The 18,995-nt window shown below is 41.3% G+C and overlaps 1 protein-coding gene across 1 annotated transcript in view; it reads right to left on the minus strand.

Moving 5' to 3' along the window:
• The window catches only part of LOC126482223 (atrial natriuretic peptide receptor 1), a 1,286,869-nt gene that overhangs the window by 227,067 nt on the left and 1,040,807 nt on the right, over positions 1 to 18,995 (minus strand). Inside the window, exon 15 of the mRNA XM_050106202.1 lies at positions 3,294 to 3,453. Within this exon, the coding sequence (XP_049962159.1) occupies positions 3,294 to 3,453 (160 nt within the window). The remainder of the gene's footprint in view (positions 1 to 3,293; positions 3,454 to 18,995) is intronic.

Below are 18,995 nucleotides of genomic sequence, written 5' to 3' on the forward strand. Positions count from 1 at the left end.
CTATGTTTTTCGGCCAGGGAATGACAATGACACTGGCCATTCTGTCGCAGCTTGTGAGCAGTGTCCCCAACAACATGTGGCTCCCAGGGCATCTCTGTCCCTCTGGCCCAGTCCATGCCAGCCATGGGAACGCATTCACATAGACATACTTTCTTGGATTCCCATTGGCTCTTGGTTGTGGATGCATTTTCCTGGTTTCCTTACATTCTCCAATGAGCATCAACATTGACTTAGATCACAATTTGTATGGTTTTATGGGTTGTTTCTATTGAGGGGTTGCCTTGTACCTTAGTTTCTGATAATGTGCTCCAGTTCATTTCTCACACATTTCAATTGTTTTGTTTCCGTCACAGCATTCATGATGTTAAGGCTGCACCATTCCATCCTCAATAAAATGTTGAGGTAGAATGACTAGTGCATCTGCTCAAGTCCCAAATAATGAAGTTTGTTGAGGATTCTTTGCCGGATGATGCTCTTCTCAATTTTCTAAGCAATTATTGCTTCACAACTATGGAGGAGCAGAACCCAACTGAGTTGTTTCAAGGACAGCAGCCACACATGCTCCTCCATTTTCTATGGCCTGAACCGTACCTGCCATGATAGGGTTCGTTCAGGTGCTTTGTTCCAGGATCATCATTGTGGGCATGAGGGTTTGGTCACGGGCCCAAGTTGATACCAGCTACTGTCGTTCACCACTGGGGCACCATCTGTGTGACATCCGTATGGCCAACAGGCTGGTGGCATGCCACCTTGATCAGATGCACAGACCTGTTAACTGCCAGAAGCTAACAGTTTGCATGTGCACCCCCAACACTGCAGTGCACCCCTTGGTCCTCTGCCTTGATCCTGACATCACCTGCTGTGGAGGCATCACTGTCCCATTGATTGCCTTCAGTATGAGCAGCATTCAGTGGCCCCAGTTTCCAGCACTGACTGTCAGTCTGTCTCTGGCCTTGGGTACATTGTTATGATGTGCTGTTCCACTTGACTTGCTTACACTGGCCCCCTCTTCATCATTACATCAACCATCATTGCCACTGGGTCTGGCCCTGCCACCCCCATACTGAGACCTACCGGCTGATTATGATGTTGAGATGGTGATGGCACCCTTCTTTCTGGTGCTGTCGTCAGGCACTGTGCAGGCCCACTGCCCTCAGGCAAACTCACATGCCTGCGTGTTTCGACCCTATGTTCTGGTGCCTGCAAAGCTCATCTTACTGCCCCCCCCCCCCCCCCCCATCGGCAACGGCTGCTGCCTCTTGGAAGACTGCAAGTGTTTCCTCCATTGCCTGGGCATCCACTTCACATGAATGAGAAGTGTGTTATATCTTGCAACTAGTGTGTGTGCACCAAGTGTGTTGTCACCGCGCTGGTGTGTTTGTATCAGCTGCCAACTGTATCTGCATGGGCTGGCCGCTGGAGGCCTACTGTGGGAGGCATGCACACAGTGAGGTCTCCACTGCACCATCCATCTGTGACTTACACATGAAGCAGTGCTAACTGGACCCTCTTGTGTGTCTTTCTGGTATGCAGTTCACTGCAGTGTACTGCATCATGTTAAGTGTGGATTCATAGGAGTCTGTTTTCAGTTGCAGTTGAGTGCTTCATGAATAATGCCATATCTGGGTTATTGGATCAGTCTTGTGCACTAATAGTTAAAACACTACAGAGCGATACATTAGGGTATGTAGTATATTCCTAGATTGATAAGTTAAAGCTGGTTCATGAAACTTTGAAAGTCAGCTTTCATCAGATTGTTTTTGTCTCTGTTCAGATGTATTCCAGTTCAGTTTTTGCAGCATTTTTGTTACTCAAACCTATGAATATTTATGCTGCTCTGGTTTGTATATGTTCAACTTCCCCTGTTAACCATATTTGGTGTGGGTCTCAAAGAGTTGGGCAGTGTGCTAAGACTTCCCAATACAGAAACACTCAGAATTGTTCTCTCCAACCACCCATGGTAGCACTGAAGAGGAATAGGCATACTCATCATCTGCAACCAATGTCATAACTATACCTATTGCACATGACTGCTTCATGTACAAACAAAGCTTCACTGGTAGTACAGCCAGCTGCTCTGGGAAGAACTGACATCACCAATTCTGTTTGAGTCAAATAAAAGAGGCAGAAATACAACCCTTCTACACACCAACAGTTTCATGATCGATACAAATACTGTCTGGCATGGATAGGTGTGAATAATGTAAAATACAGCTGTTGCTATTGAAACCACTAAGACTAGATGTTAGCAAGCTTCATATGGCCACTTACACACCATCCTTCAACACCCTTGAGCCAACTAATGTTGTGGTTTTGCTGCTGCTATGTGCAACTTCATTAGCAGCAATTTTAATGCAGAAAATTATGCATGAAATACTAGGGTCACTTGTACGACAGTTTGGTGGGGGTAATGTGAGAATTACAAATAGCAAATTCAATCATCATTGGGGCACATGACATGACGACCTTCCCAGCTGTTGATAAGTCAGTGTCATCAATGTTACAATCATTAGGACATTGACTAATACAACCAGTGACGCCACCATTAGGAATATGCTGTTGTCAACCATGTTCTAGTCATGTTTCATCCAAATTTGGATGGTGCGTCACAACACTGGGGCATAAACTTTATGAACTTAGCTCAGCCCTCGAGGACAGCATCTCATCTACTCATCTACACCTACACTCTTCCCCCCCCCCCCCCCCCCCCCCCCCCCCGTCCCCCCCTTACTCATCACCCAAATTCCTCTCACCATGAAGGAACTCCAAAATTTGTAGCCATTTGGATTGGCCTGACACACCTGCAACATTTCCACTGATGTCAAAACTAAATTATCGCAGAAGATACTCCACTTTATCAATGGACTGTGTTATTTTGTTGTGAATGACCTAGTGCCATGCTACAGTATTTGGTCTGGGGACTTCAGTGTACTGTATATCCCTAACTGCAGATGTATACCTGCAAAGAAACAAACAAACAAACAAAAAAAAAATGGGAACAAAAAAATAATTAGATAACTTTATTTTTCCACAGTCAAAAATTTAAGCTGTATGACACCACCCTCCTACACTTTGTGAGTATTTCATTTTAAAGCACTTTTCTTGAACTGCTAAACATATTATACTTGAAATTTTAAAACAAAAGTTGTAGTGCTTTATTTCTTGACAAAATATGGATGGATACATGAAACAAATAAAAAAATTGTTCTTTAATAAAATAAAACTTTCAGAACACTTACTGCCATTCATGCTCCTAAAATAATGATATGGTTTGAAGAAGATAGGAAACTTACTAGTGAAATAATTATGATCCTTTATTACTTCTGCTGGAGTAGTTAGGGAGCGTAATCCAAAGTCTGTTATCTTTAACACAAATCGTCCATCAATGAGGCAGTTTCCTGAACGAAGTTTACCATGTACCCCAAGCTCACAACTGTGTAAATATGCCATACCCTGAAATGAAATTATATTTATTATATTACATATATAATTTGAATGATAGTTGAAATAAAAAATTTAAAATGAAAAAATCATTATGGAATCAACGTTGATCCAGAAATGCTCTGTTCCAACCAAGAGATTAACGTAACTACATTCGCTCAGTTTCTCTCAAACATGGTGTCATTATGATAAAACTGGTACATTTACATAAGTTGCATGAAACTGAAAGAAAATTTTGAATTTTGAACAGAGATGTTGTATCAAGGAATGAACCACAAAAGTATCAAAATAAAGAAACACCACAACTTTAATATGCTGAATAATATTAACCCATGAAAATCATAGGAAGATTATCTGACTCTGTGATAACATATGTGATGTGTATTATACCCCAGTTCATGGAATAAATTCCTTGAGAATTTCTATTGTAAATTCCTTAAAGAGATTTGAAGGTTTAACCAGTGTTGAGCTGATGTGTATTCAAGATACAATGTGCAAGGATACAGTACTCTGGTGCTGCTATGTAACTCACCTGTACCTGTGGTCTCTGACTGCTACAAATGTTTCCTGGGTGAATTAGTGCTAAGAATTAGGAACTTTTGGTTTTCACCAGTCTTTGGCTTAATGGAACTCTTATTACTAAATGCATGCTCGACAGTATGTAATGCTTGGGCTTTATTCAACTGAACCAGAAATTATTTCATACTTTTATTGTGGCTTAGTTGAACATACCTCTGAGAAGCATTGTGTTTGGTTCGTGGATTAATAAACAATTTTGATTTGTTTTTACAGAAGTCAATTTTGTTCAGTAAACATTGTTTGCCTAAGCACTTTTTCTCCATATGTCCTGAATATAATCCATCACAACAGACTAACACATCTAACTCACCAAAAATAAAAGTTATTCTTCAATTTATTCTTAATATATTTGTCACAATGGGCTCATATGTTTTAAAATCATTAAACAGATAAGATATATCTGTGTAATTTGCTCAATTCTTCTGGTTGCCTTTTTTATGCTGTAGAATGTTGATAGCCTACTGAAGTCACTTTGAGGTGACCATTACTATCCAATTCTAAGTTGAGTAGAAAGTTTGAAATACAAGATGTATATCAAGAATGTTTATTTGTTTTGTTTTAGGGTACAAAAACAGCTAAGGTCATATGTGCCCATATCAGAACCTTAGAACACTAAAACAAAACAGGAGTTAGAAATGACTACATGTTAAGACCAGTCAGTGGCAGGAAAGAGAGCTAAGAGCAAGGACTTCCTCTTGGAGAAAGGTCAATAAAAAATGCTGTAGAGAGAGAGCGAAGGTGCCAAACTAAACATTAAATGTTGTTCACTGTAGTGCTACAACAGATAAAAAGTAAAATGGAGGCGACAGCACATGTGTTATTCACTAAGGTGGTTAATAACTCAGACGACAAACATACATTAGAAGTTATGTGATTAAAAAAAAGGGCATTCAGGGAGGAAATAGCAATTTGTTAAAATTGATAACACTGAGCACAAAGTGGTGGGGATCACCACTTAACAAATGGGGATGGCTAAAATGACAGTGCCCCATATGCAACCTAGCTGAAATGATCTCACCATTGAGAGAGGACTGAGACAAAGACGGCCAAGCTAATGGTAGAGGTTTAATTCCCCAGAGGTTGTTCCCATGAAGTGAAGACCAATGGTGATGCAAGTGACACCATCTGCAGACAGACACCAACAAGGAGATCATCATAAGGAATGGAAGAACTGGCAGGCTGAGGTAGGAGGACTGCAGCCGCCGGTTGTTGGTTTCCTCATAGGCGTCAGTGAGCGGAAGTCAAAGCAGGTCAGCACCGATGAACAGCAACTGGTACCGGCAGCGTTGGATGCTGGTTTCTACGTCTGCGTACCCGTGATGTGTGAGAACTGTATACTACCCACACCAGATCTTCTTAGTTGTATCATTCTAGGCGTATCTCTTCTTAGCCTAATACGTTGAGATCTTCTCTCCAGTTTTTCTCATTGTGGCTTTTTCACTACTTCTCCCTTGTTTACATTTACAAATTTTCTCCATCGGATATTTAGGAAAAATCCAATTCAGTGAAATGGTTCTTTTGTCTTGTTACGCTCGGTTGCTATGGCAACATTTGATTGCTTATTCTCTCGGTTTTGTCTCAAAATTCCTTTTTGCTGCAGTCCTTTCACACCAGTCGCCATGTTCTAATGTTTTTTGATGACAAGAATATGTGAAGTTGGATTGCCATCTTCCCACTTATTTTATACAAGTTGACTTACTTGGTGTATACAGCCAATCTTCTTCTCTGGATAGCCGCCTATTGGAGTCTCTATAAATTACTTCTCTGAAGAATGATGCTAGTTACAAGAACCTTAAAGACTCTCTCACCACTTGCAAAATAATTTGGTACTCGAAGAATACTTTTCGGTGACTATTGGTATATTTGAGCTTCATAAAAACAGAATTCACACTTCACACATAAACATTTAACTTCTCATAAGTAACTCGTATCGTCTCACATTACAAACAGATTTAAGTCCATTTAGAAAAGAGTTGGTTTAGCAACCATGTCTCTACTACAACCATATCATAAAATATGTCTTGCCTCCAGCAAGCCCGAGATAAGAGTTTTTTCATAATTCAGAATCTTAATTGTTCTTTCGTCACCAACAATAGTCACAATTACAAACCAGCACAGAATGACACAGAAGTTCCTTGGTGGTGCCGCGTGTTTTTATTATGACTTCCATGGACCAACCGACAAGTACTTGTCAGTGCCGTTCTACTGCCGTGTCTACTGTCTTCTCATGATAAACTTTGGACCTGCACACACAGACAGGTGACACACAGTACATGGGTTCTTTTTCCCACTCACATCTAAAATATTGTGTGTTTCAGACAGTGGAAGGCTGAGTGTTTCTAGAATTTGTGCAGAAATTCTTGAAACACTACAGTGGGTGGCCAGGTAAGACACATGGGAGGACCAAGAAAGTTTCCTATCAAGCATGATCCCCAGGAATTTCATAGATTCAGTGAACAGAAGAGGAACAGTCTCAAGATGTAAAGATAGTGGAAGAAACTTATTGTGCCACCAGAAATTCACACAAACAGCTTTGTCAGTGGAAAAGCAAAAGCAGTTTCCGAGGACCCATGAGTAAAGATGATCGAGACATTGCTGAAGATGCCACTCAAGGAAAGAACTGCACTAGAGGGCAAAATCGTCAACAAAAATGGGGCCAGAGATGCCATAATAGGGTTAATGGCTATAGCAAAAATGGCAACTCTCAGGATGGAGCCCTGAGATACCCTGTTCAACTGGATAAAGATGTCCAACAAGGCAGAGCCCACATGCACCTTAAAAACTCTGTCTTTTAAAAATTCCTGAAGGAAACGGGCCAGGCAGCCTCAAAAGCTCCATTTGTAGAGAGTACGGCGGATACCAGTTGTCCAGCAGGTGTCATAGGCTTCATAGGCTTTCTCCAAATCAAAAACACAGCCACAGTCTGGTATTTCCAGAGAAAACTACTCATGACATGAGTTGACAGGGTAAGGAGAGGGTCAACTGCAGAACGGTGCACTGAGAATCCACATTCTGCAGTGGTTAGTGAATTGTGAGACTCGAGCCACCATACCAGCCAGGCACGATTCATATGTTCCATCACCTTGCAAACACAGTTGTTGAGAGAAATGGGGCAGTAGCTAGAAGGAAGGTGTTTGTCCTTACAGGGTATAGGTATGGGTATGACAGTGGCTTCATGTCAGCACCTGGGAAACATGCCATCTGTCGAGATGCAATTTTACATACAAAAGAGAAAATGCTTCCACATAAGAGAAAGGTGCTGCAACTTCTGAATGTGAACATAGTCCAGCCTTGGGGTGGAAGATCAGGTAAATTGAAAGCATGATCTAGCTCCCTTACAGTAAAGGCAGCATTGTAGCACTCATGATTTGAGGAGGAGAAGGATGTCACCCGAGCCTCCTCCACTATAGTTCAATTCTTTTATCTTGGCGGCTCGCGCATGCGCTGCGTTGCCAGTTGCACACGACACACGCGCCAATAGAAGCAGCGCCATAGTATAGCATAGTTCGCAAGCTTACGTTTAGGGGGAAGCGCGCAGTTCATAAAGTAAAGCCACCATGGCCGCATTAACCCTTTCGCTGCTACAAAGACGTGCTCCCTGCATTCCGCACTGTGCGCGATTTTGTCACTGCACTGCTCGCCTGTGCAGACACGTGGTGTTCCGACTCCTTTGACACTCTTACCATTCGATTCCACAAAAATTATTTGGCCCAAAAATTTGATTTTTACACATCTTCTTGACTGATATCTTCCCCCCATAAATGACTTAATTTTGTTTCGATGTTCAACGCAGTTATTATGCAGCATTAAATATAGTAAACCATTGCACGAAATTTTGAAGAGTTTGCAGAGGTAAAAGTCCATAGAGTATACTTTCCGTATGGTCGATTTTAGTTGCCACAATGTTGAGAATGAAATGTGGACAAGATACCTAAATTTCATATAAAATTTACTGTATAACAATATCTCATTTAATTTAAGTACCACATAGGTGTCGTATGTAATATTGAGAAATATTCTGTCTTTCGCGACTGTAACAAAAGTTTTATTTACACTGAGCACGTTTGGCTTTATTTTAAAGCACTTCAATCAATCAAAAGGAAGTAGACAAAATACGTTAAACAAAACTGTGGACTTACAAAAACATTAGGACTTGAATATACCGTCTATCAGTGAGGTGCTCTGAGCTATGCCAAATATAATTTTTGTGTGTGGCACAACAAACATAATTTATTTGCTAAAACACTGATCAGCCAACACAAACGTTGAATATTGTGTTACCGCAGCACAAAACTACGAAAGGTGACTTGGCAATGGAGGAGACAAAATACTGTTCACTGAAGATGCTTCAAAAGATAAAAACGCGTCTGGTCTAAATAAGTCGCTTATTACAGTTGCAGAAGAGGAATATATTTCAGTACCATTCGTATAACTGCGACTGTGGAACAAAAACAAGAAAGAGAACATGAGTACCACTGTGTATGTCCCAAACCTTTCATTGATTGAAGTGCTTTAAAATAAATCCAAACGCGTCCGGTGTAAATAAAACTTTTATTACAGTCGCGAAAGACGGAATATTTCTCAATATTACCTACGACACCTATGTGGTACTTAAATTAAATGAGATATTGTTATACAGTAAATTTTATATGAAATTTAGGTATCTTGTCCACATTTCATTCTCAACATTGTGGCACCTAAAATCGACCATACGGAAAGTATACGCTATGGACTTCTACCTCTGCAAACTCTTCAAAATTTCGTGCAACGGTTTACTACATTTAATGCTGCATAATAACTGCGTTGAACATCGAAACAAAATTAAGTCATTTACGGGGGGAAGGTATCAGTCAAGGAGACGTGTAAAAATCAAATTTTTGGGCCAAATAGTTTTTGTGAAATCGAATGATAAGCGTGTCAAGGCAGTGGGAACACCATGTGTCTCCACAGGCGAGCAGTGCAGTGATGACAAAATCGCCCACAGCGCGGAATACGGGGAGCACGTGTCTGCAGCAGCGAAAGGGTTAATGAAGAGACAAAGCACTAGAAATTTCAAAAAATTGCATTCAAACGAATATAATTTGTGAAGTAAGACACTTCGATATTGTTTTTAAGTAATGAAAATATTATGCACCATACAAGGTTTGAACTCAGAACCTTTCACATAGAAGCCCACCACCTTAACCGTTACACTATCACGACTCGTCCACCTACAACATGCTATGAGGACTGTTTAACACGTCATGCAAAATACTGACAAACACAGCTGGTATAACTATGAATTACTTACGCTTCGTCGAAGTACAATAGGAAATAAACAATTACCGTTGTTCTTTATTGCGAAAAAGCAGTATAAAAGAAAGTCTGCTATCAAGACATTGCTTTTGTTCAATTACTTTATTTATGACTGAACGTTTCTAAAACTGAAGACACTCGTCCATGCTCTGCACTGCAGTCGAGATCTGGCAACGTCGTTCTCTGTTCATTGGCTGACTGTGTTTTGTGACATCAGATGCGCAGAACGAACCTAAACTCGGCCGCCAACATAAATGACGCGCACTTTAGTGTCTGATAGAGGAAGGCAGTGTGATAGCGAGTAGAACTTGAAATCTCTGCAAAATAGTGGCCTAAGGTGTTGCAGATAACAATGTGGTTCACAATGACATCTACTATGGTCAGGCCATTGGGGAATGAACCTGGACCCAGAGAGCTGCCAGAGGGTCACCCACATGATGGAGGAGGGAGTGGAACTCTTAAAAGAACTATAATATGAAATCCAGCTACTTTTTTGCTGTCCCAAAGAATGCAACTGCATTGTGCATGCAACTGCTTATAATGAATACAGTTTTCCATCGTAATGTGATGGTTATAAACATGGAGGGCACATCACCAAACGTGAATTGCATTACGGCACACGTCCGTATACCAAGGGACTGAGAAATGTTGCGGTAAAGATGAAGTGTGAGGAATGGAAAGCTCTGCGGTGGTAAGGATAACGTTTGGAAGATATTCTAATTGGTCACCACAACTGGGGAAATGTTCTTCGAAGGTCACCAGGGACGAGTAAAGCCGTGCATGTAGGTGCCATAGGAGACAATAAATGAACAGCACACGGTAAATGGTTGCTCCAGTATGTGTAGTAAGAATGGACAATTCGAGATGACAGGCAAGGTGGGCAGTGCAGAAGGAGAGGTCCAAATGGGAATAGGTGTGTGTGTGTGGAGTCTGAAAGGAATGTGGGTGCTCCCACGTTAAGGCAGATGAGTTTCAGTGGATTGAGAACGTCAGCCAACAGGACAACTGTTGGACAGGTTCTGGAAGAACCCCAAAGGCAACGGTGCATATTAAAGTCACCGAGCAGCAGAAAGGGGTGATAGAGTTGCCCAATAAGCTGTAGGAAGTCTGCCCTGGTGACATCGAGTGATGGAAGGATGTACACGGTGCAAAGGGAAAAGATGAAGAGAGGAAGGAAAAGCGGCCCGCAACAGCTTGAAGCTGGGTAGCCAGGGAGATTGTTTGACTATGAACGTCATCCTGAATTAGCAGCATGACTACCCCATGAAACAGATTGCTGTCATTGGGGCGAAGTCAAAGCAGACCAGAAAGAAAAGTGTGCACTTGCGAGGACGTAATTTAGTTTCCTGGAGGCAGGAAATAAGTGGACACTGTGATTCTATGAGCAGCTGTAATTCCTCCTTGTTGCATCTAATATTATGAGTGTTCCATTGAATGAGAGTCATGGTAGGGAAAGGGGAGGAGGGATGAGATGAAGGAGTGTCACCTTGGCTGCTGCCGACCATTTGCCATTGTTTGATTTCTTGGAGACTTTCTGGTTGGCAGAGGGAATCTCAGATGTTCATTGGCTGCAGGGATGTAAAAAGTCTTGGCAGGAGTATTCCTTCTGGCCTGCCAGTTGTGTAACATGCGATTTGGCCACTGGTGTAAAAAAATGTGGTGTCTTTTTGCACAGCAAGAGGAGAAGGAGGCAGGGAAGCTACTGTGGCACTGCACAATTTTACAACTGAGGTGCTGAATTTGAGGTCACATGTCTGCATGGCTGTGTCCTTCATTGAGTGAGGTGAAGTAAGAAGAGTACTGTAAGTGTCAGATGGTAAAATGCAGGCTTTTCAACTACCCAAAAACATTCAAGCAGCAGGGTAAGGCACCTTTTCTTCACCCACATCTCCTGGATGGCCTGCTTATTATGATTCATGGGACATTCTCAGGATGAAGCTGCATGGTTTCCATTGCAGTTGGTAAGTGGGGAGGAGGAGGCAGGCAATCACTCTTGTGAGCATCCCCACCACAATAACACATTTAGCTGTGTTTCGACAAGACATTCCAGTGTGGTTGTAATGTTGACATTGTTAGTAGTGCATTGGATTTAGAATGTACAGTCAGACTGTGATGACTTGAAAGCCTGCTCTGACACTTGATGGAAGTGTTATCCTATAAAACATGAGAAAAAGAGTACACATAGGAACTAAGGTTGCATCAACCTTTTTCATTACCTTATGTACTGCAGCTGACACACTGATCAGAGTGATAAGTCTGGATTTCTTCTTCGCTCAGACCATCGAGGAGCCTAGTGTAAATAACACCACACGAAGAATTCAGTGCTTGGTGGGCCTAAACATGAACAGGATAGCTGTGGAGGAGTGAAGCTGTAAGTAGTTGTTGGGCATGAGAATCACAGTTTGTCTCCAGATACAAAGTGCCATTACATAAACAAGAGCATGATTCCACAGATCCAGTGATGGCATCAACATCTTTCTGAATTTTGAATGGATTACCCAAAGCAAAGGACTGGCCTTCTTCAGCATGTGATAGCGCAACGAACTGAGGTGCAGCTGGGAGAGTCTTTTGGACTCTTTAGCCTCACTCCATTTACGTTTATTAGACAAAGACTGAGATGGTAATTCGCTCATTGTGAGAAAATCTCCTCAGAGGGGGGATCACTCCTCTCAGGTGATTGTTCACAGCTTAGGTGACACCTCCCGAACTCCTGACAGAGGGACAAATTGGCAAATTACAAAAGTAACACCTCAGGCAATCACCCCTCCCTGAGCCTGGCCTGTACTAAGGGGTACATGTGAACCCTACCTGTCAATCTGCATCTGGGAACTACCTGTTATTCACACCAAAGAATGGGCCAGCCTTCAGGAGTGCACAGGGAGGAAGAAGAAACAAAGAGGAAGCAGAGGAAGGATAGGAAATGGAGAATGAAAACAGAAAGAAAAACAGTGTAGGGACTGTTCTGAAGTCAGGCTACTGAAAATTCAGAACACATTCCCAAAATTATCCCGAACATGTTCCCCAAGGGAGGGTGTGACAGTACAAACCCCCGTTACTAGATGGATGTTTCTAGTATGCAAGGATTGCTTTGAGGAGAGCGAGCGTGCTACACGGCGCGCGATTCGCAGAAGCACGTGCCGCACCCACGCGAGATTCCCAACGGTTGTTGGGACGCCTCCGTCGCCACGTGGCTCGCAGCTTGGGGCGTTGTTTGGTTTTTCGCGCATTACATGATAACTATGTAACTTATGGTGAAGAGCGACGTGGCAGTGGATTGTGGTCAGCAATATGCACCTTTTGAAAGATCGACCTTTATTTCAAGTCACGAGACGCAAACGTACTAACCTCAAAATCGGTTAATATCACGAATACTGAAAGATTAATAAAAATAGTAAATACCAACTTGTAGGGAGAAGCGAGCACTCATTAAAATCGTTTCATCATAGCGGATCGAGTGCCGTAGTCATATGTTAAGATTCAAAAATAATTAAGCCCATAAAGAGCAATGAACAAAGTTTGAGGGAAAATTGTTTATAAAATTCAATAGAAAATTCATGACGTAAACAACGGCACTATATAATATTTTGGGTGGCATCACACATATTTTAAACTAGTTAAGTTATACTACACACTTAACTTGCAATAGTTTTCATTGTTTGCAAATTATCATTAACATTTATCACCCATAATTAATTAATTATTATATATATATATGAAGATTTTGAGCAGTGCACTCTGTAGATCGCTATAGATTATGCCTAAAAATGGTGCTACATGCAGTTCTATGTTAAAACTTTGCAGCACAGATGTCAACAAACAAATTTGCGCTAAGTGGCGAAATTTTGCAAAAACTAAAACTTGATTTACGGGCATTAGAATAACCCTAGAAATTAATGTAACATAGTAGATAAGATGTACTTTTTAGCGCAGTTCCAATGGTGTAGTTATATCTGTTGAGGGATGTATGTATCACAATTTGTAACCTCAACTGTTGAGATTGGTACTTCCATAACAAGGAGGTTGATGTCTGAGCCTATATAAGTGAGCAGCCACCTTGGCCAGGGGTCAGTCGTTTTCGAGGGTGGGTGGCGGGCAAGCCCCACTTCATGTGAACTCCCTGCAACTGCACTTCCTTCTTTATTTACCGCCTCATCGCAAGGGAAAAAAGAATAGCAGCAGGAGAGACTGGTACTTGCATAACAAGGGTGGCCCATGTGGTCGTTGAGAATTCTTTTTCGCGCCGATTTATTTCGACAAAGAGTATTCTTTAATAGTGGAAGTGTGCAAGCATATTATTTGTTGAACTGGAAGTGCTACGATTATTTGTGTGAGTACAATTTACAAGGTATACATCATCGTGAGTGAACATGTGGCGGTCTGTGATTTAGCGCCAAAACTGTTAGAACAAAGAGGATAGTGGATCTGTTCGAATTGACTAAATAACTTTAGATTATAGCAGCCTAAATTACTGCTATTGGGGGCTCGGAGTCAAATTATTATTAAAGTAAAACTGTAAACCATCTCACCAGTGCTAATTTCATTGTATGAAAGAAAAGGACAATGCCAATAAATAGTGATTTAACTATGTCGTGAAAAAACTGATTTTACTATAATAATCGCCTAATTTTGTTCCCTAGCATTAACTTTACTTATGTCTCATTTGAGGTTCGCCGATGACATTGTAATTCTGTCAGAGACAGCAAAGGACTTGGAAGAGCAGTTGAATGGAATGGACAGTGTCTTGAAAGGAGGATATAAGATGAACATCAACAAAAGCAAAACAAGGATAATGGAATGTAGTCTAATTAAGTCGGGTGATGCTGAGGGAATTAGATTAGGAAATGAGGCACTTAAAGTAGTAAAGGAGTTTTGCTATTTGGGGAGCAAAATAACTGATGATGGTCGAAGTAGAGAGGATATAAAATGTAGGCTGGCAATGGCAAGGAAAGCGTTTCTGAAGAAGAGAAATTTGTTAACATCCAGTATTGATTTAAGTGTCAGGAAGTCATTTCTGAAAGTATTCGTATGGAGTGTAGCCATGTATGGAAGTGAGACATGGACGATAAATAGTTTGGACAAGAAGAGAATAGAAGCTTTCGAAATGTGGTGCTACAGAAGAATGCTGAAGATTAGATGGGTAGATCACATAACTAATGAGGAAGTATTGAATAGGATTGGGGAGAAGAGAAGTCTGTGGCACAACTTGACCAGAAGAAGGGATCGGTTGGTAGGACATGTTCTGAGGCATCAAGGGATCACCAATTTAGTATTGGAGGGGAGCGTGGAGGGTAAAAATCGTAGAGGGAGACCAAGAGATGAATACACTAAGCAGATTCAGAAGGATGTAGGTTGCAGTAGGTACTGGGAGATGAAAAAGCTTGCACAGGATAGAGTAGCATGGAGAGCTGCATCAAACCAGTCTCAGGACTGAAGACAACAACAACAACAATGTCTCATTGAATAATTAATTCAAAAAACTATAACAAATGCATGGGTGTGGAAGTGTACTAATGCACCAAGTGTGGAAATCATCCCCTGAGACTTACGTGAGAGCCAAAATTTGCAATAACATTTTTTAACCAACATTTGTATATGCACATTCATGTAAACTCCCTGCAACTGCACTTCCTTCTTTATTTACTGCCCCGTCGTAAGGGAAAAAAGAATAGCAGGAGGAGAGACTGGTACTTACATAACAAGGGGGTTGATGTCTGAGCCTATATAAGTGAGCAGCCATCTTGGCCAGGGGTCAGTCGTTTTGGAGGGTGGGTGGCGAGCAAGCCCCCCTTGAGGGAAAAAGATCCTGCAAAGACTGGGGCCCCATGGTAGCCAAGAATGATCTCATCAAAGAGTGGTCAGCTTTTCGGGTGGGGAGTGTATATCAGGAGAATCCTCCTAAATGTCTAAAATGTGCATTACAGACATGAATAACAAATATTGTGCTGAAAACGCATAAGATTTCTCTTGAATGGCCTAATGTCAGATCATACCCATACATATGAATCTGTCAGTGGCATTCCACACATTACTGTATGTACTGGGTATATGAAGGTCTTGGAAAGATCATCATAAACATTCAAAGCACTGAGATTCAAAGGCTTGAATCTGATGTATCTCTGAGGAGCAGGGGCTTGTATGAAGCAGATTTTATTAAAATTAACCCATACAAGATTTACTCAAGAGAGGTCACAGAACATAGGTAATGAAGTTGTTAAGAGGGGCAGTTAATTGGAAATCCAGATTATGATTTTCAATCCTTCAATAAAGATTATTAGTTAGTTTATGGAAGGAGTGGCAATTAAATGTTTTTAATTTTCTTCTGAAATAGTAGGGTTCCCAATTTGTTGTTTTATACACCTGAGTACGTTCTGGCATAACCACAAGTGCTGAGGATGAACGCAACACCAGAAAAGACAGTGAGGTAACATCAGCCAATAGCTTGCTGACAAGGACTGTGCCGCCCCAGGAGTGACATGTGCAAGAAGTGAATATAAGTGCCACTCATGCTATCCTAGGCCACTCAGATTGGCTAAGTGTATGGACATTATTGGATGGATGTATACAGGCACTTGCAGAACAGATTGTAGCGCTCTGTATCAAGTGCTTACTTGGACCCTGTCTTTAGCAAAGACAATTTCTGTTTGCACATCACTTGGGACACTGATGTAACTCCAAAGCTAAGTATTGCCAATCTGCTTTATAGAAATAAAACTGCTAATGTTATTTGCTTGAATTATTGTATTGCACTCCGAGAGTGCAGCATCCCTTAGGCACCCTATAAGCAATGAGTTGGCAAGATCCAACAACTGGCGATGAGTCTTCAAACAAACTATGTGCTGACGGCCACAGAAATTTATGTGCTTTCCGTGCTGGTGCCTTAATTCTCTCTTATCATTACCTCGCAGGGGCACTCTCTTTGCTTTAATAGTTTCTTGTCATTTTTGCTAATCAGTGCTTACAGGTGGGCACTGCAGAACATTTATTTGCTTTGTCCTACTTCTTGTCTTCCAACATGCCCACCAATCCTGTCCTGCCCATTGCATCTGGCACCACAGCTGCAAGCATTAGATGCCACACACGTAATCCAGATGTTTCAGTTCCAGATGCAGCAGATTTCTACCCTGCCCAACATGGTACAGCAGCTAGTGGCCAATGCTGCATGCCCAGCGGAACAAACATCACCTACTACAGCTGCTATACCACCTTTTTCACAATTTGTGCACAAGAAGAGGAATAGCTTAAGTGGTTAGGCCAGTTTGAATTGCATCTCATCGCCCACAATGTTGCAGGTACTGTGAAACTTCCCTATCTATTATCCATGGTAGGAAGTGCAGTGTTCAGATTTATCGAGAAGTTGTATCCTAACGCCACTCTGAGTAAACTGGCATACAACCAAGTAGTACAGTTCATAACAAACTATTACAACCAACAAGTGAATGTGGTAGCAGCTAGGTATCAGTTCTTTAATTGCAAAAAAAAATGGTCAGAACAAACTTATCGGAAGTGGGTAATAGATTTGCAAGGTATGACAAGGGAATCAAAATTCAAATGTGCTTGTGGTGCTTTATATTCAGATATTATGTTGCATGATGCGATTGTGTACAGTGTACCTGATGCCAAACAGAACAAATTTTGGAACAGTCCGATCCATCATTTCAGCAGGTGGTGCTAATACTAGATCAGTACAATTGTGGTGCCTTGTCGGCTCACACATTTGAGCATCCAGCTATTTCTCAGGTTGAGTCTCATTGTTGTGATCACCCCATTACGTACAGGCAGCACGTACTAGCCAAGCCAAGTAAACAACGTTCCCCACCACATAAGCATTTTGCTAAACAGGCGGCTACACAGGCGAACAGAACTAAGTCTTGCCCTAGGTGTTATTCACGGCACAAATGCCAAGACTGCCCCTTCCGAGAAGCTCAGTGTTATGCTTGTTGTAGGAAAGGACACATACAATCTGTATATTTGCAACGGAACAAACTTAATAATTCAACCCACTCACAAAACTCTCATCACAAGGCCCATGTCATATGCTGTATATTCCAAGTCTGCAACTAGAAAACGTGCAGTTTTGTCAGTGATACACCAGTCAAACAAACTTTTGTTCATTTGCTTATTTGTGGGAAACGTGGGAAATTTCAGTTAGATACAGATGCCTCTATCACATTGCTAAATCGTCACAGTATGTACTATTAGGCTCCCCACACCTATCTAAAACTAGCACACAACTGACAGCTTATAATGGACAAGACATTCCCATTCTCAGAACATGTACTCTGCCTGCCATGTATCACTCACGTATGCGAACATTGACTTTTACAGTGCTACAATCATGCAAGTGTGAGAACTTATTTGGTCTTGATTCTTTTGATTTGTTTGGCTTTAATATTCAGGACAATGTGTTGTCAGTGTGTAAATTCAATGCAAAAGACGGTGTAACTAGCTTGCTCAAAGAATTCCCGGAATTCTTTTCTGAAGGTTTATGCAAAGCTAACATTTTTTGTTGCACATATTACGTTGGAAAATACTGCTCAGCTGAAATTTTGATGGGCCAGAACTGTTCCCATTGCATTATAGGACAAAGTCGCAGTAGAACTTAAAGAATTGCAAGACAAAAGAGTTGCTGTACCCATATCAGCTAGTTAACGGGTCACATTCGCCTCTGTGTTGACTTTAAGTCTACAGTCAATCCCCAGAGGATCTCATAGACGGATTAGGCACCGGACACTATTTTTCAAAAATTGATTTGCACGACATGTATCTTCAAATACCACTTGATGAATAATCTCAAAATGTGTGTGCAACAAATACACACTTGGGCTTGTTTAAATATTTGAATTTGCCTTTTGGCAGTGCTTCCGCACCTGCCATTTTCCAATGGTATTTGATACAGCTGACTGCACAAGTACCAAACTGTTCAAACTATCTGGACAATACTATCATAGCAGGTCATACACCTGAAGAACGTATTGCAAATTCATGTGCTTCGTTTTGTGTGTTATCTGATGTAGAACTGAAGTGTAGACTGGACAAGTATAATTTTTTAAAACATGAGTGGCAGTATCTTTGTCATTTCATAAACAGGCAAGGTGTACATCCTCTTCAGTCGCATTTGTTAGCCATGTAATACTTGCCAGTTCCTCCTAATATCACATAATTGAAGTCAATTTGAGGAAAAATGAACTATTATATTCGGTTCATACCGAATGCTGCACAAATCACAGCTCCACTGCATTGCTACAATCACAAGAATGTGGTCTTTGTTTGCACAACTGAGTGCCAAGTAGCTTTTCAAAACCTTAGAATTGCATTGCTCAGTGACTGATACTTAGTTCACTTTGATCCTGACAAACCAGTTATCTTGCCAGTGGATGCTTCCTCTTGTGGAATCGGTGCAGTGCTTTTGTGCAGAATTGCTGATAAAGACAGGCTTATTGCTTTCACATCAAAAGTGTTATCCAAAGCTCAGTGTAACTATTCACAAACTGAGAAAGAGGCATTGGCTATTGTATATGGCGACACCAAATTTCTCCACTATTTGTACTTCACAATATGAGTAACAGACCACAATCCTTTGCAATCTTTGTTTCATCCAATGATGAACTGGTTCCTGTATGAACTGCCCAAAAATTGCAAAGATGGGCTTTGTTGTTGTCTCAATACCAGTATGAGATTGT

Source organism: Schistocerca serialis, chromosome 5 (genome assembly GCF_023864345.2).
Source record: "Schistocerca serialis cubense isolate TAMUIC-IGC-003099 chromosome 5, iqSchSeri2.2, whole genome shotgun sequence".
In the NCBI taxonomy this organism is placed as follows: domain Eukaryota; kingdom Metazoa; phylum Arthropoda; class Insecta; order Orthoptera; family Acrididae; genus Schistocerca; species Schistocerca serialis.